At 42.0% G+C, this 25,523-nt stretch overlaps 1 protein-coding gene across 1 annotated transcript; it reads left to right on the forward strand.

The window, feature by feature from the left end:
* The first annotated feature begins 14,574 nt into the window (after positions 1-14,574).
* Positions 14,575-15,153, forward strand: LOC126424719 (uncharacterized). Its single transcript, XM_050087441.1, has one exon. It carries the CDS (start codon positions 14,575-14,577, stop codon positions 15,151-15,153), a length of 579 nt encoding a protein of 192 aa, XP_049943398.1.
* The last annotated feature ends 10,370 nt before the right edge of the window (positions 15,154-25,523 follow it).

The following is a 25,523-nucleotide window of genomic DNA, read 5'->3' on the forward strand; positions in this document are numbered from 1 at the left end:
CTCACGTCAGCCTACGTGATCTACGTGTGCAGTGGCCACACCTCGTAATGAGGCTAAGACACGAATTGCGTGACTCATACAGGTCACCCTTTTTCCATGAGGCCCATAGTTCTGCCTCATACACAACATTTACGTGTCATCTCCAATAACATAGACCGCGTACGCTCCAATCATTTGAGATAGTTATTGTTTTTCTCATTTATAACTGAAATCAAGCATTAATTTCAACAATAAAAAGTCTTGTTGTATTGCCTTTACACATGTAGAGATACAGTTAATGTAGTTACTGCGAAATTCCTTATATTAGTTACTGTTTTTACATGGTGCCAGGCGAAACGTGTTGACAACTCTTTTTACGAGAAACAAAATTATGCGTCATCAGTGAATACCTATTTTCCTTGCACCGACAGTCTTTCAGTTGTATGATTACTCAGGAGAATATAACAAAATATCTGTTTGGCAACAGCTCTTTGACGATTTCTTAGCTATACTAGTGAAATGTTTCGTTACATTTTTATAAGTAGTGGAATGGTGTATTTTGTCATCGCAGTCATTTTTGTGAAAAATGGGAGGCAAACATAATGTGGCCTATATTTTCAATACATGAGTGCTTATCATGCTGGAACATTCACGTATTGTGAAGATCCACTGATATTTTTGTAATTTGTAGCACTTAGTTAAATGAATATCTGTCTTGATGAACTTCACTGCTCGCTACAATTGTGTGTTTATTTTATCGTTAAATGATCATTTATCTTATAACAAAAAAATGGCAGTTTATATGCCACAATAAAAACGCATAAAGCTGGTAGAAAAAGAATTTGTAACGTTGCAATGTAAAATTCCTTTGAAAGTTTCAGTTGAGTTTCTTGTGGATATATTCAAAGCCATCCACTTCTGCAACTTTTTATTCGATATCCCTCCAAATTAATAATAAAGAGTTATTCCTTTGACAAACTTAAAACATTATGTTGTATGCAGTGTCAGTATGTATCACAATAAACAACTTTGTACACAACAGAGAATGGACATTGAGATTAAGGTGTTCGACTATGGTTTGTTCCATAATTTTTGCACATTAGCCGTGTTTTAATTCTCATTATATTTGGGCCTAGTGAAAGTGGTTGATTTTACACATAAAGGGTGTACAGCAAAGTTGTCCCATTCCAACTGTAGCATCACACATATGTACTGCCTGTAATATTTAGTGGCTTTTGTTCTGAAAGTGTTACAGTTAGTGCAGCAAACTGACTGGGATATAGCATGTTCCATGGTAGCTTAACATAATTAAGTAGGGTCAGGGCACCACTTAAGGATGATTCAAGACAGATTATATGATTGCTACACAAAAGTAGTTTACAAGTTACTTCAGTAATACTACTGTTTCAGATTCTGTGGGAGCAAGTGTTCTAAATTATATAACAAAAGCAAACAAAAATATTGAAATTGAAATGTCACATTTCCCCAATTTTTGCCACGTTAAATCTCACTATGGCCAGACATTTCCTCGCTTTTGGCTGCTACCTATTATAATGAAACTGAGGCTTTACATAATTTCAGAATCTATTTGCAGAAAAGCGATTTGTTCTTTGTACAAACATCAGGGTGGTCACCAAATCTTAATTTTCAAATTCAAGGTTGTCATGTATTGTATTTACTATATGGGGTTAGGCATACATACTACACTGGAAAGAACAAATTGCTTATTTAAAAAAATATGGCATCCGATATGAACCATGTCAAGATGTGCACCACACACAGCATAATTGACCAAGTGGAGCGATCATCTGGAGGATAGTGCACATCAAAATGTCAAATGGTTACATTTATGCAACACTGTCTGTTTGTTGAAGCCAGACTTACTAGGGTCAACTGAAGGGTTAAATGGCCAGTGCATGAAAAAAGTGACACAGAGCAGACAGTTTAAAATCCAGTCACTTCTCATGAATTAATGATGGTAGAATGTTGCAGTTAATCTTGAAAGAAAACTTGAAGTTTCATATAGAAGTTTCTCATTGAATTTTGTTAAGGTATTCATAATCTTAAATTGAGTTGTTTACAAAAAAGTCCTTTTGCAACAAATTTTATGTTACAAGTACTATGTTTCTCAATTTGTCATTATGCCTACACTATGCAATATGAAGTCACAGAACTGTGTATTAGCTATATTTGAAGAAACTGTGGCGAGTCATCAATGATTACGTGTGATGTGACAGTTTGAATGTTTACCAAGAAAGCTGATTTTTCATCCCATCATGCCTGTCGAGACTAGCGATCAGGTGTATGTAATAGGTAAACATACACCCTAAATGCAGATGATAAACAGGTATTCATTGGACAAATATATTATACTAGAACTGACATGTGATTACATTTTCACGCAACTTGGGTGTATAGATCCTGAGAAATCAGTACCCAGAACAACCACCTCGGGCCATAATAACGGCCTTGATACGCCTGGGCATTGAGCCAAACAGAGCTTGGATGGAGTGTACAGGTACAGCTGCCCATGCAGCTTCAACACGATACCACAGTTGATCACGAGTAGTGACTGGCGTATTGTGATGAGCCAGTTGCTCGGCCACCATTGACCAGACGTTTTCAATTGATGAGAGATCTGGAGAACGTGCTTGCCAGGGCAGCAGTTGAACATTTTTCTGTATCCAGAAAGGCCCATACAGGACCTGCAGCATGCAGTCATACATTATCCTGCTGAAATGTAGGGTTTTGCAGGGATCGAATGAAGGGTAGAGCCACAGGTCGTAACACATCTGAAATGTAATGTCCACTGTTCAAAGTGCCATCAATGCAAACAAGAGGTGACCGAGACGTGTAACCACACCATCACGCCAGGTGATACGGCATTCACCGCGATGTCGCCAAACACAGATGCGACCATCATGATGCTGTAAACAGAACCTAGATTCATCCGAAAAAATGACATTTTGCCATTTGTGCAACCAGGATTGTCATTGAATACACCATCACAGGCGCTCCTGTCTTTGATGCAGTGTCAATGGTAACCACAGTCATGGTCTCCGAGCTGATAGTCCGTGCTGCTGCAAACATCTTTGAACTGTTCGTGCAGCTGGTTGTTGTCTTGAAAACATCCCAATCTGTTGACTCAGGGATTGAGATGTTACAGCCATACGGATAAGGTGCCTGTCATCTTGACTGCTAGTGATACGAGGCCGTTGGGATCCAGCATGTCGTTCCGTATTACCCTCCTGAACCCCCCGATTCCATATTCTGCTAACAGTCATTGGATCTCGACCAACACGAGCAGAAATGTCATGATACGATGAACCGCAATCGCGATAGGCTACAATCCAACCATTATCAAAGTCGGAAACGTGGTGGTATGCATTTCTCCTCCTTACACGAGGCATCACAACAACGTTTCACCAGACAACACCGGTCAACTGCTGTTTGTGTATGAGAAATCAGTTGGAAATTTTCCTCATGTCAGCACGTTGTAGGTGTCGCCACCGGCGCCAACCTTGTGTGAATGCTCTGAAATGCTAATCATTTGCATATCACAGCATCTTCTTCCTGTCAGTTAAATTTCACGTCTGTAGCACGTCATCTTCGTGATGTAGCAATTTTAATGGCCAGTAGTGGTGCTTCAGCTGACTTTGTTGTTTTCAGGGATTGTAACACATTAATTGTAATTTCAGATTTCATTCCTTTTCTGGCTAATTTTTATTCTTGTTTTTTTCAGTTTCACTTAGTTGCTTCTTTTATCATCTTTGTACAAGCATCTTGCATTACACATAGACATAATTAAGCTTCTGTTGATTTTAAAATTGTCAACACTGTGAATATCATGGTTCGCAGCATTAGTATGTCTTTGAGCAAGAATACTTTTCACTCTAATTCTCAACAATACACTCAGAAACTTCCTGGCAGATTGAAACTGTGTGCCGAACCAAGACTCGAGAAATCGGGCAAGTGCTCTCTTATCCGAACTACCTGTGTACGATTCACGCCCCAATATCATTTCCGCCAGTACGTCATCTCCTACTCACGTTTGAGTCTCGGTCAGGCACACATTTTTAATCTGACAGGAAGTTTCATATCAGCACACACGCTGCTGCAGAGCGAGCATCAATTCTGGTAACACATTCAGAGTTTATTGAAAAACCTATTTCTGCAACAGCATTTCCATGCAAAAGTGCTGAAATGATTCTAAGAAAATCTACAAAATTACAACACTCGTTTGTGGCAATGTAATGAGGTACATCCAAACAAGTTTCACTTATTTTGAATGATGCCAATTTTTTATTTTTGAATATGAGCATTGTTACAAATATTGACAAATTCTTGTTCGACACAAACAACAGACAAATTTTCACCAGAAAGAGAATTTAAAGTCACGATGTCAACCTTTCTACAGCTGTTTCTTGATTTAATGCTGCTGATGGGTCCAAACATGCAATAGCATGTGTAAGTTTATATATCAGTGGTGCTCCTTCAAGTAGCTTTTGTATTATACTAATAATACAAGAATGCATTTCTTCTTTTAGCCTCACGATGTCAGTCAAGTGTTTAACTTTCTTTTGGTACCTTTGCAGTAAAATCCAAAATACATGAAGCATTGCATAGTGATCAGATTCTTATTATCCTTCGTGTCAGCCTCCATGAGGGATTTTTCAATTATGCAAAATGTCTGAATTGACAACTTGCTGCATTAATGAGGTGGTAACGGCGAACAACTCATTACACAAAAAATAAGTCATAGGTACAGCAGTTAGGAAATCACATAAAAAATCTTTGAAAGCATGTGCTGTCACAGTGAAAAAAACCAATTTTAGACCTAAGAATTTAATGATAATTAAATGGACACCCTAGCTGCAATCAGGCTGTGGTATACTTCATTGGGGACATGTTGAAAAAGTGTGCCCTGACCAGGACTCAAACCCGGTTGGGAATGTGCGTCTCACAGGGAGCATGCAAGGGATAAGTCCCTGCAGGCGCACTATTCTCTGTGCCCTCGGTGGCTCAGATGGATAGAGTGTCTGCCATGTAAGCAGGAGATCCCGGGTTCAAGTCCCGGTCTGGGCACACATTTTCATCATGTCCCCAATGAAGTATGCCAAAGCCTGGTTGCAGCTAGGGTGTCCATTTAATTATCATTTCATTCTAGCAAAGCTGCATGGTCATCAACAGTAACTGTTCTTTCGGGAACAGATACTACCATCATACAGGGTGATTCAAAAAGAATACCACAACTTTAGGAATTTAAAACTCTGCAACGACAAAAGGCAGAGCTAAGCACTATCTGTCGGCGAATTAAGGGAGCTATAAAATTTCATTTAGTTGTACATTTGTTCGCTTGAGGCGCTGTTGACTAGGCGTCAGCGTCAGTTGATGCTAAGATGGCGACTGCTCAACAAAAAGCTTTTTGTGTTATTGAGTACGGCAGAAGTGAATCGACAACAGTTGTTCAGCGTGCACTAAGAATCCGCGGGAAACAACTCAGTATGAACGTGACTCGCCTAAGGTGAACGTTTTCTGTGCCATTTCAGCCAATAAAGTTTTTGGTCCCATTTTCTTCGAAGGTGCTACTGTAACTGGACTACAGTATCTGGAGATGTTAGAGAATTGGCTGTTCCCTCAGCTCGAACAAGAAGCACAACAATTCATATTTCAGCAGGATGGAGCGCCACCACATTGGCACTTATCTGTCCGTAACTACCTGAACGTCAACTACCCGAGGCGATGGATCGGCCGCCAGGCAGCCTGTGACAGAGCACTTCATCACTGGCCTCCAAGGAGCCCTGATGTTACCCCCTGCGATTTTTTCTTATGGGGGTATGTTAAGGATTTGGTGTTTCGGCCACCTCTCCCAGCCACCATTGATGATTTGAAACGAGAAATAACAGCAGCTATCCAAACTGTTACGCCTGATATGCTACAGAGAGTGTGGAACGAGTTGGAGTATCGGGTTGATATTGCTCGTGTGTCTGGAGGGGGCCATATTGAACATCTCTGAACTTGTTTTTGAGTGAAAAGAAACCTTTTTTAATACTCTTTGTAATGATGTATAACAGAAGGTTATATTATGTTTCTTTCATTATATACACATTTTTAAAGTTGTGGTATTCTTTTTGAATCACCCTGTATATACCTAAGAATTTGTTTCCAACTGTTAAGATACAGTTTTCAAATGCTATGAATTAGATAAGAGTTTAATTTTAAGCCAATTGGGAAATATAAATTCTTAGATGTGGAAGAATTTTAAAGTTAGTTTGGTCACATTGTCAGTACATTTTGTGCCACAGAATTGCAAAGGAAAACCTGAAGATGCTATATATTCTGTATATTGACATCTTCGTGTAGGCAAATTGTGAAACACACAATACGAGGCTCTGAAAATGGTGGTCTTACCCAATTTGTTTGTGACATGCCAGTTTTAAAAGTGCAACGAACTATATTCGGGTTACAACTACGTAACTGCAAGAGTTTCATGTTATCAGAAATTTATTTTACTTCATTATTCAAATACTTCCAAGCTGCAACATTTTAGGAATATTCTGCAAATTAAAAGGTCCCTTCAAAGCATTGGCTCTTCTGCATTGACTAAAGGCAGAATCAAAATATCAGGTCGAGATCTGTGACTTATTTCAATTCCATAAACTAACATGGATGTCCATTCATTTTTTTTTTTGTATGACATTGGTGCTGTATCCAACCTGACATAAGTAATGTGTGGCCCTTGGCTACATAATTTTCTGAAGCTGCTCACGTTTGTTGAGTGAAACTACTCAAAATAAAGAAAACTTACATGTAACTTGTAGCTGGTCTCCAATTTCAATATCCAACAGTCGCTGGTTCCCTGCAGATGATGCTTGCTTTTGCTAACATGAAATTGCGTTAACAAATTACACTGCCAATGTAGAGTCGCTCATACAAATTGTCTCTCATTATTACCCGTTACTTGGCACACTTAAACATTGCAACATGTAAGATACACCTGGGTCATGAAGACGCATTTATATTTTGAGTATGTTATGGGAAAAAAATTAAACAGTTGATTGGAATTTAAATATTAAATTTTTAATAAGAATTTATTAATACCATTTTCAGACTATATTCATAATTTGTGGGCATATCTTATAGACTTTATGAAGTAATACAGTGACATACAAAACATATAGAATGTGGAAAAACAGTTTTCGAAAATCCTACACTTCAGCTTACGAATATTAAGATACACAATTGAAACTTCATATTTAAACAGAAAATAGACTGCACATCAAAACTGTAAACCAAAACAAAAGATTAAATTCAGTATAAAAGTTTCTGCAGGCATAACTTATGAGAAGAATTTAGTGTAACACTTTTAGCTGAATGAATACCACAATTATAAAAATATTTCACAGTATCATGAATTGCAATAAAATTGTAGTTTTTGATAGTTAAGTTTCTTTCCAGTCAGTTTCAGATACTTGATTCATGCAAACTTCAAAAACAGTTTGCACACAGAACAATGGAACTTCCTAACACAATGGTGCTCAACATCTGGCACTCATTATTGATGCTTTCCTGTCTTTTGAATAACCAACAGAATTGATACAGTTTATCTGTGAGTTTCGTGGCATCACAGGTTGCTGAAACATCAAACCAAAGGCAAAATAATAGACATTTAAAGGATATAGTTGCTCTAATATGCAGTCTACCACTGCCGTTTGTAGCATATAACCCATCCAGTTCTTCCCCCTCTGATCTGAAAGCCTCCCCCCCCCCCTGCCAAAAAAAAAAAAAAAATCTTGATTTATGTATTGTCAGTTACTTTTGAGACAGAATTTTCCTTTACTTATCTAGCAAAGATGTGGGTCTTTTTCAGTGGTTCTGAGTACTATCTCTGAAATAATTTCATTGTTGAAAAGCAGTTCCCAAAATGAAAGAGAGTCCTTTTGTTTACCTGGCTATGGAGTATGCAATGTCAAAAGGCTACGTAGTAGGCAACACAGGCTTTTAAGTACTGGAACACGGTGAAACAGATCAATATAGAGAATCTGCTCTCCTAGCGCATTGTAGTACAAAAATAGTATCTGGAAATAACGGTGTGCAAATATTTTATCTGTTGCCAATTTGACACATCCTGACTTCTTCTGTAAAGCTTTTAACTATCCAACATTTCCACTCAGACAATGGATCCAAATCACACCATATCTCTTAAAACCCTTTTAAACAGCAAACATGTTGCATGCACATACCAAGCGCTGAAAAGTGGTGTGAAGGGGGAAAAAATTTCAAAAACTAATGTTTATAATTTGTGAGCACAGTAGGAAGCCATTAAACTAGCATTATGTCATTTAACTACTCGCAAGTTTCAAATATTAGCAATTAACACATTCGCTGTTGGCTTACAAACGTGCTATAAACTCGTAATAAGGGCCAGTTGTAGAATATGTTAAGCATTAAATCAAGAGTAAACAGAATATTGTGTTGCTAGTCATTGCTTCAACTTACAGAGACAGTCTTCACAAAGAACACATATTTAGACATCATCTGAGCAGCATGGGAGAGAATTATGGAGGAAACGCTCATACAAAGTGACTTCACAAACTTGTCTATATACCATATGGCACAGTCTGAGAACATAATCAAATAAAAGGAAGAATGTTGCTCAAGCTGAAAATAATTCATAGCTCCTACAACACAGCCTAACTAAAAAAAATTAGCTGCACTTGACCAGAGGTGACCAACATGTCAAGTGCAGTCATACTGACTGACAGCAAATCATCTCTCTCTCTCTCTCTCTCTCTCTCTCTCTCTCTCTCTCTCTCTCACACACACACACACACACACACACACACACACACACACACACTGCTGAAGTACGATCTGTCCAATATGAAGTGCAGCACTTTTGACTTTCACTCCGAGAATCTCTCCCTGCAGCTGCAGGTGTCCTTGATGTAAACACTATGAAGTACATCTCCACACAGCCAATCTCTGTACCTAGCAGTTTGGCTAGGTGTCACGGTCAGTGATACATGCTTCATCCTGTACCATCTCCACATTCTGCTTCTGCTTCTCAGAGGCATAGTCGAGATTGTAGTCCCATCTGTCACATCCGTGCTATCTCACACCAACCTGTGTCTTAAAAATCTATTTATAGTGAGACATAACTTGAATGAAAATTATAAAAATGTTGGGTATTTTCTAGACAACTTCATTTCCTTCAAGCTAAAAAGACTGTTCAACTAATCAAACTTTTGAAATTATGCACTAAAGGCTGATGATGTCAATATCTAGTGGTGGTTATACCATATTGAGAGCTGACTACCACACTGTGGTGTCTTATTTAGCCTTTTTCATTTGGTGTTTACTGCATCTGACACTTTCTCCTCAGTGAGCAAGGTAAGATTCTCTGAATTCAAGTTTAGTGAGTAGTAAAATATAGTGTGTATGCCATTATTAAAAGGGAGACTTTGGAGTGAAATTTAGCCCTATTTAAAAACTATTGCTAAATTTAATTCTTGGTGTAACTAGCATGTAATGGTCCTTAAGGGTGTAAACTGTAATGTTTGTTATGGATTAGGGTGAAAAAGTTTTTGTCCTATCTGCAGTGATTCAAAAGTTACAGTACATTTTAATTTTCCTAGTGAAATGTACTTAACGCGCGAGGTATACTGAGACGTGTGAGCAAATCATCAGTGCTGACAACATGATTCACAAGATGGATTTAGGTGATCCTGACACAATTTGATTTGCAACAGAGACAATTACCTATGCCTGTAATTGGCCATAATATCATAGACTAAATACTGGTCTCAATAGCAACATCAATACAGAGAGAATGCATCACACTGTTATATAGCTATATTTGTACTAATGTATTTTGTGAAGAAAAACCAGTCTGACAAGTGGTAAAAAAAATTTCAATTAAACAAAAGGACTCTCATCTTTGGCATAAATGAGAAATGAAAGTTCATAAGGAAGGTTGTAGTTGGCAAGCCAAATTTTAGTTCAGAAAGGATCAACAAATACTGCCTGAATTTATAACACCATTCCATGGCCGTGTTGCAGCATGTGCGCTGTAGCAAGGGATGGCACTTATACCATCTTAGCCTGCCCTGTCACTGGTTTAAATGTGGGAAAACCACGTGCAATCAGCATTTAAAACCAGATTGCTATAAATAACTTACCAGGGACTATGGCATAAAGCTGGAATAACATTTCGTAATAAAGAGATGCACTAATGCCTGAATTCATAGAAATCATCATTTGTTGAGCTGTGTAGCAGCAAACGCACTGTACTGATGGATGGATCTGGTACCACCCCAGCCTGTTTTGGTATTGGTTGAATTGTGGAAGCTGAGCCTGCAAGCAGAAATGCAAACTAAGTTATAGTAAGTAATTTATAAGCAGCTGTGACAAAAAATAATGGCATAACACAGAAGTGTGCCAATATCTGGATTAGTAGTTCTCACTATTCCTCCGGCTGTGTTTCAGCACATACGATGTAGTGAGAGATGAACCAGATACCACCTCAGTCTGTTTTGCTATTGGCTGAATTCTGGGAGTTGAGCCTGCAAGCAGAATTGCAAACCGGATTGCTGTAACTAACTGTGGCACAAAACTAGAATGATATTTGAAAACAAAAAGGTACATTAATGCCTGGATTTATAACATGATTCGTCAGGCCTGCTGTAGTGCAGATGCTGTAATGAGGGATGGACCTGCTACACCCTCTGTCTTTCTTATTGTTGGTGGCTTTTAACAGTTGAACCTGCAAACAGAATACTATATTAGACTGCTGACATTAACAGATAATAGAGCACTGATTAAGTTTTACTTATGGCTCAGGCAGCGTGGTGCTGTGGTGTTGGCAATGACCATTGATTTATTCTGTATATTTTATTTCTTGTAATTACTTGTTCTGAATGTTCACTTTACAAGGATAATTAAATTACTGAGCAAACAAGGGTACATATGAGAACCTGACAACCAGAGAACAGGACAGCATTAATTATTTATTTCATGGTGGATCATTGCCAACATCAGCACACAATGCTACTTGCGTCATACTGAAAATTTTACCAGAATGCTTAATTACAAGCATTTTTTGCTGTAGGGATGTATGTTGTTGGGAGCGGGGCGACAGCAGTAACATACCTATTTCCACAAGTGCATGTTCTTTGTCTGCCAGTAGAGATAATTTGATTAAACTGGATTCTTCTGAATTTGGTAGCACCAGAGATGCATTATTACTCCTGTTGTTTTCCTTTGTAGAATACAGCCTATGTTGAGGTAAAATATTTTGTGGTGTTTCCTTTCTTTTTGCATTGGTGCCTGTTTTTGGTGCAACATTCCGACAGCTACAATTGTCTTTAGTGATGATAACATTTTTTTAGCAGTTTCCAAGTCATTTGAGGTCAGTTCAGATACACTGCCAGAAAACTCTGTGATAATTTCCCTTCTTTGGACTGACAAATGCACAGAATCATTACTACTATTTCTCGTTACCTCAGCTAGTATTTCTGTTTTCTCGTCTACTACAGAAATATCTTCCCTCGCAATAAGTATATCTTTACTATTTCCTGGGTGTTCAGAGGGCTGCTGCTTTAACTGAATCTGGCAAACACTACGTATGTGCTTGCACATATTCCATTTGATGGTATAGTCGATACACATACTAGAATACAAGCGGCATTCCATAAGTAATGCGATCAAATTCATAAAAATCATTTATTGAATATATTCGTACAAATAATCAAAAATTTTCAAAATAGCACCCTGTTGCGTTGATACAATTCTGGAGGCAGTGTTTCCATGCCTGGAAGGCATCCTGGAATGCCTTTTCCGGAATGTCCTTAAGAGCTGATGTAACATGCACCTGGATGGTTTCAATTGTGTCCCAATGTTTTCCTTTCATGACTCCTTTTAAGCAAGGAAACAAAAAAAAAAGTCAGCGGGAGCCAGGTCAGGATTGTAGGGAGGCTGGGGTACCAATGGGGTCTTGGTCCTGGCCAAGAAGTCGTTGATAATGAAGGCACTGTGACTTGGAGCATTGTTGTAGTGAACTTTCCACGTGTCCTCGATGTCGGCTTCGGCAGTGCGAGACCCTCCATTTCAGTCTTTTGAGCACTTCCAGGTAGAAAGCTGAGTTCATTGTAGTCCCGGTAAGTACGAATTCGTGATGGACAATGTCTCTGGCGTCAAAGAAGACAATGAGCACGGTTTAGATCCTGGACTTGCTCACGCGTGCCTTCTCGGGACGGGGCGACGATGGGGTGTGCCACTCTGAACTCTGCCTTTTGTCTCATGGTCGTACTCAAAAATTCACGACTCATCACCAGTGATAGCTGAGTTTAAAAAGTGAGGATCATTTTCACACATTTCCAAATCTCTTGGCACCGAAGCCCTAGCATGTGCTTGTGTTCCTCGGTCAACACTTTTGGGGCGAGTTTGGCACACACCTTTCTCATGTTCAAATCTTCGATCACAATGCGGAAACTGGTTGTTTTTGACACATTTAGAGTTTGTGCTATCAATTGAAGGCTCAGCCATCTGCCAGAGTTCAAACAATCGTGCACACGCGTCACATTGTCGTCGACTCGTGCGATTGATGGTCGTCCACTACGAGGTTCATTGGTGATCTCCTCTCAGCCTTCCATGAACGACTTGTACCATCAGAAAACTTGTGATTTGGACAAGCAATCAGTCCCAAAGGCATGCTGAAGTAATGGAAACGTTTCGGTGGCGGACTTCCCAAGTTTAACGCAAAATTTGATAGCATACCGTCGCTCTACAGAATGATCCATTGTGCCGTGCTACATAAACTCAAAACGGGGTTGACAGAAACGCACGTCCTGACGCTCCGGCAGCTCGGAGCCGAATGAGACAAAGAACGTTTTGAAGCTAACACCCCCCTCCACTTCCCCCAGCTTGTTACAACACGCTGTGGTGTACGTTGTGTCAGAAAAACATTGGTCGCATTACATATGGAACACACACTGTACCTATGAATGCATACCCTACATTTAATGCACATCAATCTGCAGTTGCACTGAAAGTCATTATCATTTACAAAATAATCTGTTGACCTTTTTGACGAAGAACGCACTTTCCAACCAGAAAACTCCATAGTAATGAGGTCCTCCTTAACTTTACTCCCACATTTATGCCTAAGGCGAATGTCCTTAAGTTAAGTCGTCAATTTCCCTTTAATTGGCACAATAAGCCTGTCAAACAACTTGTGCTTCACGAAAGACATCAATGCAAAAATAGCTTTGTCTAAACGTTTGACACATTTACATATTAGTGCGATGCTTTCTTTCTATATGCATGTTGGTATTGATTCCAGCATTCAATCTGTGACAATATGCCCAACAATTTGTATTTCCAACATAGTTTTCTCGGAAGTATGTGGCAAATTGAACTGTATCAGGATCACATTCCAATCTCTCTAGCACAATACGCAACATCTCGTCAAATGAATCTACATCCTGCTAATGCATCAAAGTTCTGATTTGCTTGTATACTTCACCTTGAGTTTCTACACCTTGAATCTTACATTTTATATTCTTCCTCCAACATCTACAACATGTCATGTACAATAAAGTCGCATTGATGGAGCTGCCATGACATCATTCCATGCAATAAAGAAAGACTCGGCCAAATCCGACATAAAAACATTTGGCGAAATTGGTCCAGCTTTATATGCTGGAAAAATATGGACATCATGTGGGAGGCATTCCTGTTAGATATTAGAAACGCACATGAAAACCCTTGTCTCATATCGTCTAGCACTAGTTGAGTTATAAGTTCAAAAATATATCCATTGAGACCATGTGTCCCATCAACACACGCAGTCGTTCCCATATTTATTTAATATCTCGCCTTGAGCATTGTTCATAATTATCAATGCAAAATCAGAGCACTTTAATTGTTGGTATGAATCAAGGACCACATCTTGTGGTTTATACAAAAGCACACAACGACTGTCTCCACCATTTACTTCATTTACCCATGCTTCTATACTTACTGCATAATTATGGTGTGTTGTTGACTTCACGGACAAATGATAAGATTGATCTATATCATGTAGATCCTGTCTCATAATCAAGTGTATCCTTACCAAGTTCGAATCTACAACTGTGTGAGAGTCGCCAGCAGGACATCCATAGATGCAGAGTGAAGGATACAATTATTCTGTGGCGGCGCGCACAAGGGACAGATTGTTTGGTCTTTGATTATATATAATAGTTCTGATGTTATTGATTCAATGTTAATATGAGCTTTTCGTAGCAATAAAAAATAAAACATTATAGCCTAACTACCTCGTGAGTCTTTCTGAAGATTGTAATAAGTAGTACGTGGCTAAAGTGGTGACCCCGTATAAAGAATTTCGTTGTAGACGAACAAATGCAGCCCAGTTCAATTTTGTCTACCAGGAAATCGGCGAGTCCGCGCGGCACACAGAGTGTTACGGATCGGCGCGACGTTTTGCTAAAGAACGTTGAGCAATCACGACTCGACATTGAAGAACAAGAAAACGCTGTGCTGAATTTTTCTGCGCCACCAAGTAACGGCCTTTCGACAGAGAACAGTAGCAAGATGATATTACGCCCACCGCAGTTCATACCTGATAAACCTGAACTGTGGCTTGCAATGCTTGATCTGACTTTCCAGCATCATGGCATTGTAAACGAAGAGACAAAATTTATGATCGCCGTTAGTGCGCTTGACAGTAAAACAGCAACGATCAGCGCAGATATAATACTTCAGCCGCCCGCCACGCCAAAGTATACGCGTTTTAAGGAGTTACTTATTGAGCGACTACGTCGGCAGCTGGAACAACGTATCCAGCAAGTATTGCACGGTGAAAAGACAGGAGATAAGTCACCTTCGGAATTTTGGCGGCACCTGCGAAGTTTAGTCAACGACACCGAGTTGCCAGATACGACACTGCAACATGTACGGCGTGTGCAGCTGCCAGAGGCAGTTAGAACGGCTGTGGCGCCCTCAGACGCGCAAGATATCTCGTCGTTGATGTCGTTAGCCGACAAGGTCTACACCTCGTTGGACGCAGCGCACACGTCGACAGTGATGTTCGGACACAACAGTACAGACTCACAGGAAACGGCGGCGATAACAACGGCGCCAACAGCCGGACGATTCTCAACAGCTGGATGACCTACGAAAACGAGTTGACGGATTGAAGCAGCAGATATCGACATTGCTCGGAGGCAAGACAGGCACAAACAAGCTACGGGTGAGTAACCTTTCTTCTTTACTTTCACTGTCCCATCGGCTGTTTGTTACAGACGTCAAGTCCGGCCGTGCTTATCTAGTCGACTCAGGTTCGGACGTTAGTGCATTGCCTGTTAGAAACTGTGACGTGAAGCTCCCTCCATCTCAGTCGAAACTCATAGCAGCAAAGCAGACGTCGACAGCGGCTTACGGAAAACGTCAGATAGAGGTAGACCTCGGGTTCCATGAAAGTTTACCATGGACTTTCGTAATTGCCGATGTGTCAGACGCAGTATTGGGTGCAGATTTCTTGTTTCATTATGCACTTGAGGTCTCTACGAGGGCTATCCACAAAGTACATTACGTTTTCGTTTGTGTCCGTTAGGGGCGGGACTAGCGCGGCCATCTTGGTGTCAAGGCATTCCGCCGCTCAGTCGGCACCCTGCCGTGCTAGTGAGAGGTCCGTGCTGTACTCCGTCGAGTTACTATGACAGTTTGAAATGTCGGCGTTAATTGAAAATACCGCAAAGTGTGAAGTGCGTGCTGTAATAAGGTTTCTGACTGCAAAAAACTGTACACCGATAGAAATCTATCGGCAGCTTTGTGAAGTGTATGGGGACAACAAAATCATTGAAGGTGGAGTGCGTCAATGGGTCATAAAATTTAAAAATGGCCGAACTAACGTTCACGACTAAGAGCGAAGTGGAAGACACAGCATAGTGACTGCCGAACTTGTCGAAAAAGCCGATGCCGCGGTCCGTGAAAATCGTAATTTCACAATAACGGAACTCTCTATGAGTTTTCCACAAATTTCACGAAGTTTGCTGCACGAAATCATTACCGAAAAGCTTGATTACCACAAGTTTTGTGCAATATGGATACCAAAAATCTTGACAGAGATTCACAAAAATCAGCGAATGGCTGCAGCATTAACGTTTTTGGACGCTTACGAGAAAGATGGCGACTCATTACTCCATCTCATCGTTACTGGTGACGAAACATGGGTTAAGCATGTGAACTGCGAGACAAAATTGCAGTCAATGCAGTGGGGGCACACAAATTCCCCCCAAAAACCCAAGAAATGCATGCAGACAATGTCGGCAAGGAATGTGATGGCGACTGTCTTTTGGGACAGAAAAGGTGTGATTTTTGTGGATTTCCTGGAAAGAGGCACTACAATAAACTCTCAAAGGTATTGCCAAACTCTGCACAACCTCAGAAGAGTAATACAAAACAAGCATAGGGGAAAGTTGGGCTCAAAGATCTTGCCGATTCACGACAACGCCCGGGCCCACACGGCAAATGCCACTCGTGAAGTTCTCGAATCTTTTAAGTGGGAGCTGTTTCCTCATCCGCCGTACAGTCCCGACCTGGCACCGAGCGACTTCCACTTATTTCCAGCAATGAAGAAGTGGTTGGCTATGCAGCGTTTTCATGACGACACACAGCTTCAAGAAGAGGTAACCACGTGGTTGAAGGCGCAGGCGGCTGAATTTTACAACGAAGGAATTTCGGAGCTCGTACATCGCTACGATAAGTGCCTTAATTTAAATGGCAACTATGTAGAAAAGTAGTATTTAAGTGTGGCTTTCATCTGTATATAATAAAAAATTTTTCCAATACTTTATTTATTTTTAATTCCAAAACGTAATGTACTTAGTGGATAGCCCTCATATTAGCTCAGTGAGCATGCAATGGGGGACACAGTGCATTAGAGGCACCCTAGGATGAAGCCCTATGTCCACGTCTGATTGCAGACAAGTAGCAAACTGCGAATCCATGTCTAGTGGGCAGACAATAAAGCACAGTATGGTACATCACATCAGGACTACACCCGGTCAACCAGTGTCTCAACGCCCATGCTGTTAGCTCCGGATCGTTTTGCTGCAGCGAAGGCAGAGTTCGAAGAGTTATTACGCTCGGGAATCGTCCGTAGATCCGACAGTCCGTGGTCATCGCTACTTCACCTCGTAAAGAAGAAAGATGGGACTTGGAGACCGTGTGGAGATTACAGGCCACTAGATATTCGTACCATCCCTGATCGTTATCCGGCAGTACATATCGGGGATTTTACGCACGCACTTGAAGGCGCGACCATTTTTAGTGTCATTGATTGCAAAAAAGCGTATCACCAGATACCGGTCGCACCTGCTGATATACCGAAGACGGCTGTCACGACACCATTCCGTTTATTCGAATACCTCCGTGTGCCGTTCCGGTTAAAAAATGCGGCACAAGCTTGGCAGTGTTTCATTGACCAAGTCCTCAAAGGTTTACCATATTGCTTTGCGTACCTCGATGACATCTTGGTTTTTTCGTTGTCTGAGGAATTGCATGAACTACATCTAATGATTGTTTACCAACGTATTGAGGCATATGGCATTTCGTTCAATGAATCAAACTGTTTACTTCAACGATGTCAGGTGCCTTTCTTGGGCTACTCAGTGACAGCAGCCGGTATCAACCCACTGCAAGACAAGCTCGGCCTTATCGAAGAGATGACACGCCCCATCGACTATTGCCAACTACGCCGGTTTCTTGGAGCAGTTAACTTCTACAGACAACATCTGCCTAATGCGGCGGCCATTGAAGCACCTTTGACGTCAGCACTAGTCGACAAGGATGCAGTAGGCAAACGACCTTTACAGCGGACATCAGAGATGCAGATGGCATTCGACAAGGTCAAAACCTGTCTATGTCAGGCAATAATGTTGGCACATCCTGTTCCTCTAGCTCGACTGGCAATTGTTGTGGATGCGAGCCAGCAGGCAATAGGTGCAGCTCTACACCGGAAGGTGGGAAACAATTGGCAGCCCATCATCACAAGTAAAATGGAGTGCCTATGATAGGGAGCTACTGGCAATTTATGAAGCCATCAGACATTTACGACTGCAAGTAGAAGGCAAACCATTCACTGTTTTCACAGACCACAAGCCAATTATCTTCGCCTTCAGTAACAACAAGGATGGTTGCTCACCACGACAATTTAGACAACTCGAGTTTATCGCCCAGTTTACGACAGACCTGCAGCACATAAAAGAAGCTGAGAACGTCGTGGCAGATTTCCTGTCTAGGTTGGAAACAATCTCTCGGACTATTGACTACAAGGAAACAGCTGCAGCACAGGAAACAGACCAGCAACTTGCTAAATAACTCTCTCGTGATAGTACGTCCAGGTTATGCTTGCAACAAATGCAAGGTGACTGGTGGGTGGACCAAGTATTCTTTTATTTGCCTGTTTAATATTTTGATTCTAGGTATTTTGACCTTCTCAGTTTCAACTGAGAGAGTCAAAATTTTTCAATGTTTGTTCCAGTTCTACGTTTACAGGAAACAGGAGCAAAAAACCGAAAATCGGTTATTTCAGAAACCGGTTGTTTTGAGCGGTTTTAACAATCAGGTTAAACTGGCGTAAAAAAAAAAAACGACATAACCGAAAACCAGTTGTTCGGGCGATAACCGCCATCCCTACCTCGACTATCACTGTCTCTGATGTCATCAACACGAGGACCCGACCGACGTTGCCTGCAAATAATGTTGTTGTTCACCCAAGTTTCGCCCTTTGCATTGCTCTCTTAGTTTCCTTACTTGCTTCTATCCGCCAGTGCATTGTTTCATTTTTCTTTATCAGAAACTCTCTTCTACTTGCAGATCTCTTCCAGATACATCCAGTTTCATGCATCGTCTCGTGCGATACATCCTTCTGTGAAGCAAAACGGATTTTTCTACAACAATAGGTAAATGGTTCAAATGGCTCTGAGCACTATGCGACATAACTTCTGAGGTCATCAGTCGCCTAGAACTCAGAACTAATTAAACCTAACTAACCTGAGGACATCACACACATCCATGCCCGAGGCAGGATTCGAACCTGCGACCGGAGTGTTCTCTCGGCTCCAGACTGTAGCGCCTAGAACAATAGGTAATCTGCGTAATGTTGCCACTACTTTTTGGCCTATGTAAAAGTTCCCATCGTTTGTCAAATTACCGATTTTGTTAAGCTATCTATAGCGACGGGTTTCTTAGCGGTCCTTCTTGGCGAAACCGGTAAACAAGTGCTTTACTTCGCGTTTCCTTCTAATGGGTCCTGTTGTGGGAAGTCTGACTTCTGTATAAATTGCAGCAGTTTGGTTTTGGACTGGCAATATTAGCCTACAGTTATTTTTGAGGCAACTCTTTAACATGAGCTGTGATCAGGTTAGGGAAGACCGAAGGTTCTTCTCTCCGTAAATACCTCGTCTCTGTGTTGCGCACATGTTCTTGCGATGTAGTACGTTCATTCATCACTTATGAGTAACTAAGTATATCACAAAATATACCAAGTAAATTGAGTGACGTTGCTAACTAAAATCACACGAACAGAATCAACATAAATCAGTGCAGCTGAACAACACTGCTGGAGGCCAAATGGGCAGCTAACTTTGGGTGTACCTGAAGAGCTCATATCTAGTAGACCTTTTTGCTTCTACCGATCGTTCCTCTCATATTCCTGAATGTTGACTGTTGGGTCTTGTCCACTCGTCTCGTACGGGTGCCTAAGGGATGCTGTGTTCTCGGAATGCCATACAACAGTTCAAGCAAATAACGTTAGTAGTTTTATTTCTGTAAAGCAGGTTGACAATACTTAACTTTGGAATTACATCGCTGCCACAAGTAACATGCAAACAGTAATATTCCTCGCCATAGAGAAAGTCCAACTAAGCCCTTGATACTGATCACGACAATCTGATATCGTAGCTCTCTCTGGAAGGCTGTGCTAATATGTTCCATCAATGTCCGTGTACTGAGCCGATCTGAGCGGCCGAGGCTGGCAGAAACGGCGCCTATATTCACTTCCTGCAGGGGGCGCTCCTCTCGTGATGCGGTACTGATCAGCGCACCATTCGCCGACGTCGTTTCACCGCCTTCTCTGGTCTTCCGTTCTGGCGCTTGTGGTTACGCCACAACATTGACCATTCCTCCTGAGATACCATACATATGGAATTGTTTACACCCCTGTTAATTTAATTACAGACAAGTCGTTATCTGCTGTGTGTCTTTGTTTTCTTTTAATTCGCATAAACTTCTGAGGAGTTATCTGTCGGCGCGGGTCACCCCCTGGTTGTCTCAGGCGTATGCTAAGTTACTCAAACGAAAAAATGGTTCAAATGACTCTAAGCACTATGGGACTTAACATCTAAGGTCATTAGTTCCCTACACTTAGAACTACTTAAACCTAATTAACCTAAAGACATCACACACATCCACGCCCGAGGCAGGATTCGAACCTGCGACCGTAGCAGCAGCGCAGTTGCGGACTGAAGCGCCTAGAACCTCTCGATCACGGCGGCCGGCTGCTCAACCGACACCACACACAATACACTGGTGTTTTTTGAAGAAAATACACTGAAGACCCAAAGAAACTGGTACACCAGCCTAATATCGTGTAGTGGCCCCTTCAGCACACAGAAATGCCGCAACACGATGTGGCATGAACTCGACGAATGTCTGAAGTAGTGCTGCAGGGAATTACACCATGAATCCGGCAGGGCTGTCCATAAATCAGTAAAAGTACGAGGGGGTGGAGATCTCTTCCGAACAGCACGTTGCAAGGGCATCCCAGATATGCTCAACAATGTTCACGCCTGTGGAGTTTTGTGACCATCGGAGTGTTCCTGGATCCGCTCTGTAGCAATTCTGGACGTATGGGGTGTCGCTTTGTCCTCCTGGAATTGCCCAAGTCCATCGGAGCGCAAAATGGACACGAATGGATGCAGGTGATCAGACAGGATGCTTATGTACATCTCACCTGACACAGTCGTACCTAGACGTATCAGAGGTCCCATATCACTCCAACTGCACAGTCTCCACCAGCTTGAACAGTTCCCTGCTGACATGGAGCGTCCATGGATTCGTGAGGTTGTGTCCATGCCCTTCCACGTCCATCCTCTCGATACAATTTGAAACGAGACTCGCCCGACCAGGCAACATGTTTCCAGTCATCAACAGCCCAACGTCGGTGTTGATTGGCCCAGGCGAGGTGTAAAGCTTTGTGTCATGCAGTCATCAAGGGTACACGTGCGGGCCTTCTGCTCAGGAAGCTCACATCGATGATGTTTCGTTGAATGGTTCGCACGCTGACACTTGTTAATGGACCAGCATTAAAATGTGCAACAATTTGCGGAAGGGTTGCATTTATGTCGTGTTGAACGATTCTCTTCAGTCGTCGTTCGCCCATTACTTCCAGAATCATTCTCCGGCCGCAGCAATGTCGGAGATTTCATGTTTTACCGGATTCCTGATATTAACGATACACTCTTGGAATGGTCGTACGGGAAAATCGCCACTTTTTCACTACCTCGGAGAACCTGTGTCTCATCGTTCGTGCGCCGACTGTAACACCACGTTCAAACTCACTTAAAACTTGGTAACCTACCATTGTAGCAGCAGTAACCGATCTAACAACTGCGCCAGACACTTGTCCTATTCTGCCGGTTTACATATCTCTGTATTTGAATAATAATGCCTATATCAGTTTCTTTGACGCTTCAGTATAGTTACCTAAGTCCACTAGATCCGTTTCCAATACACTACCACTTCCAATGCAACATTACAACACTACTGCTTGCTATTTAGCTAATAGAATGATTCAGTCACCGAATCTAGATATTCAGATAATTTGCAGTCACAGTGCGTAATGAGATGCGTAAAACTGAGCAACTTTGTGACAGTTTTAGCACTTTTTATAACACAGCCCTATACGAACATGCACTGCGACATTTAATTCCCACTTTTATCCTTTAATTTTGATAGCAATGAAGTTTTCGTGTGCAGGTATCAGAACATGAAATACTAATTGTTAATTGTGCCCGCTCGGTTAGCGGACCAGTCTAACGCACGCTTTCCGGAGCGGGAAGGAGCGCCTGGTCCCCGGCACGAATCTGCCCGGCGGACTTGTGTCGAGGTCTGGTGTGTGTATGGTTTTAGGCGGTTTTCCATCTGCCTCGGCGAATGCGGGCAGATTCCCCTTAGGTTAGTTAAGCTTAAGTAGTTGTAAGTTCTAGGGGACTGATGACCTCAAATGTTAAGTCCCATAGTGCTCAGAGCCATTTGAACCATTTACCCTACCACGCAAACATAGGCTCTGAGCACTATGGGACCTAACATCTATGGTCATCAGTCCCCTAGAACTTAGAACTACTTAAACCTAACTAACCTAAGGACAGCACAGAACACCCAGTCATCACGAGGCAGAGACGCAAACACAGGGGTTACAGTCCTCTGGCGTGAGACGTTCCCTGGGGGGTCCACCGGAAGCCGAACCGCACAATAACCCTGGGTTCGGTGTGGGGCGGCGGAGGGGTGAAGTGGACTGCGCTAGTCGTCGTGGGGTTGTGGACCACTGCGGCTGCGGCGGGGACGGAGCCTCTCCGTCGTTTCTGGATCCCCGGTTGACATACAACATACAATTGTTATTTGTCAAGTAGTTGCCATCTCCCTAGCTCAGGACAACATTGCGACATGAAGTCCAGATCATCGAGATTAGAGTTAAATTCAAGAACTGTTTTCTACAATTACAGTACTTATATTCGTGTCTGCAAGTATGTGTGCTGATTATCCCTATAATCTAGAGAAATAAATTGTTTCGCTTTCTGCTGGTTGAATAAAATCTTCTTGAAACTTAACCCTTACATATAATGGTCTACACATATAACTTATTTACATCAACTTAGCTTAAGTTAAACAGATCTTCTAATTTATCAACAATAGCAGAAAGTTACCAACAAATCTACAGACACGTTTTCCCACCGCCAAAACTGCATGGTTTTGTGACCAGCTCAGGTGTAATGCATACATTTGTAGCTTCCATCATTAACGGCAACAATATACAAGAACACGCTGCAGTATAGCTACACCGAAGCGCCAAAGAAACTGGTATAGGCGTGCGTATTCAAATACAGAAATACGCAAACAGACAGAATACGGCGGTGCGTTCGGCAGCGCCTATGCGAGACAAGTGTCTGGCTCAGTTGTTATATCGGTTACTGCTGCTACAATGGCAGGTTATCAAGATTTAAGTGAGTTTGAACGTGGTGTCACAGCCGGCGCACGAACGATGGGACACAGCAAAGTGGGAATTTTCCCGTACGACCGTTTCATGAGTGTACCGTGAATATCAGGAATCCGGTAAAACATCAAATCTCCGATATCGCTGCGGCTCGGAAGAGATCCTGCAAGAACCAACGACGACTGAAGAGAACCGTTCAACGTGACAGAATTGCAACTCTTCCGCAAATTGCTGGAGATTTCAATGCTGGGCCATTAACAAGTGTCAGCGTGCGAACCATTCAACGAAACACCATCGATATGGGCTTTCGGAGCCGAAGGCCCACTCGTGTAGCCTTGATGACTGCATGACAAAAAGCTTTGCACTTGTGCCCGTCAACACCGACGCTGGACTGTTGACGACTGGAAACATGTTGACTGGTCGGACGACTCTCGTTTCAAATTGTATCGAGCAGATGGATGTGTACGGGTACGGAGAGAACCTCATGAATCCATGGACCCTGCATGTCAGCAGGGGAATGATCAAGATCAAGCTGGTGGAGGTTCTGTAATGGTGTGGGGCGTGTACAGTTGGAGTGATATGGGACCCCTGATACGTCTAGATACGACTGTGACAGCTGACATCCTGTGACATCCTGCCTGATCACCTGCATCCAATTATGACCATTGTGCGTTCCGACAGACTTGGATAATTCCAGCTGACAATGCGACGCCCCACAAGTGCAGAATTGCTACATAGTGGCTCCAGTAACACTCTTCTGAGTTGAAACACTTCCACTGGCCACCAAACTCCCCAGGCATGAACATTACTGAGCATATCTGGGATGCCTTGCAACGGTCTGTTCAGAAGAGATCTCCACCGGCTCGTACTCTTATGGATTTATGAACAGCCCTGCAGGATTCGTGCTGTCAGTTCACATAGACACATTAGTCGCGTCCATCTCAGGTCGTGTTGCGGCACTTCTGCGTGCCCACGGGGGGCGTACACGATATTAGGCAGGTTGTAACGCCGGAAATGCATATCCTCCTATTTTCATCTATTGTACTATTATTTTTTTTCCTTGTTTTGTTACCTCAAGATATGACATTTCTGTCTCTTTATATATTGTAATTGTTTTACTGTTTGTATATATATATTTATGCACTTATGTCGATGTATAATTGGTTTGTTTCGTAAATATTATTTGTATTTTTACGCTGGGTCTTGCCTAGGGAAAACTGCTATCGAACGATTACATCGATGGGTCGTGTGAAGAATCAAAGTGTGTAGGATCTTTGGGAGTGTTAACTCTGCCGCGTGGAGCGCGGGCAGAACAGTGAGAGTCTGGCTGGAGTAGCGAGTGGAGCAGGTGTGTTGTGTGACGCTCCCGCGAGTTGCCGCGCTTTCGGGGTTTGGCAGCATGTAATTGCGCTCGACTCGCGATGATAGTTTCTGACATGGTGTCGCGGACAGGAAGCTTTAGCTGGCGCACATCAAGAGCCCGTTTCGCCTGGTGACCGTGTCGAGAAGAAGGCGCGCCAACATCCAGCTTCTGCAACAGCGACGGCCGACAATGAGTGACTGTCGCCACCTCCTCGATCGACGGCTTCAAACCTTCAATCAACCAACAAGGAAGACTAAAAGCACGTAAAGTTTCAGAACTGTATGGCAGACCTCAGCTTTTCAAATTGTTCCATTTGCCTCGCAAAATTACAGCAACTTAGCATGAACCTTTGTTGCTCATTGTCCCAATTGCATTGCCAAGCAGGGTCCCTTCCTTTTCCGAAATGAGCCCGAGTGTCGTTGAAATTCAAACGCCAGCATCATTCGATTTCACTGCTTTAATTTCAAAGTTCAGTAGCTGGCTACAATATTTAGGTTACACGAGCACAAATTTAGAGTGCGAGTTTTGTTACCATATTTTAGCTTACCTGTGACTGCAGCTCAGCTTGGTACGTACTAAATTTTACTATTGTTAATAGTTCAGAATCATTTAATTCAAGTTCAAAGTAAAATCTCTTGTTTCTAAATTGCGTAGAGTCAAGTTGCTTTTGAAATGATTGTTGAGGTAGTACAAGACTAACCATATTTTACTGGATTTCGATGTGCTTCAGAAAGAAAGCTCACTATTAACTTCAGTCACTAAATTAACTTTCGATTTTCCGGTTTTATTAATTCTTTTGCTAAATTAAGTCAGAGTGTAGCGAAATTTATTACTTCTGACAAACTTTCAGTTTTCACACTACACGTGTCAACCTTCAGTTGCCACGCTTCTAGTGTTAATTAT

This window comes from Schistocerca serialis, chromosome 10, assembly GCF_023864345.2.
Source record: "Schistocerca serialis cubense isolate TAMUIC-IGC-003099 chromosome 10, iqSchSeri2.2, whole genome shotgun sequence".
NCBI classification, from domain to species: domain Eukaryota; kingdom Metazoa; phylum Arthropoda; class Insecta; order Orthoptera; family Acrididae; genus Schistocerca; species Schistocerca serialis.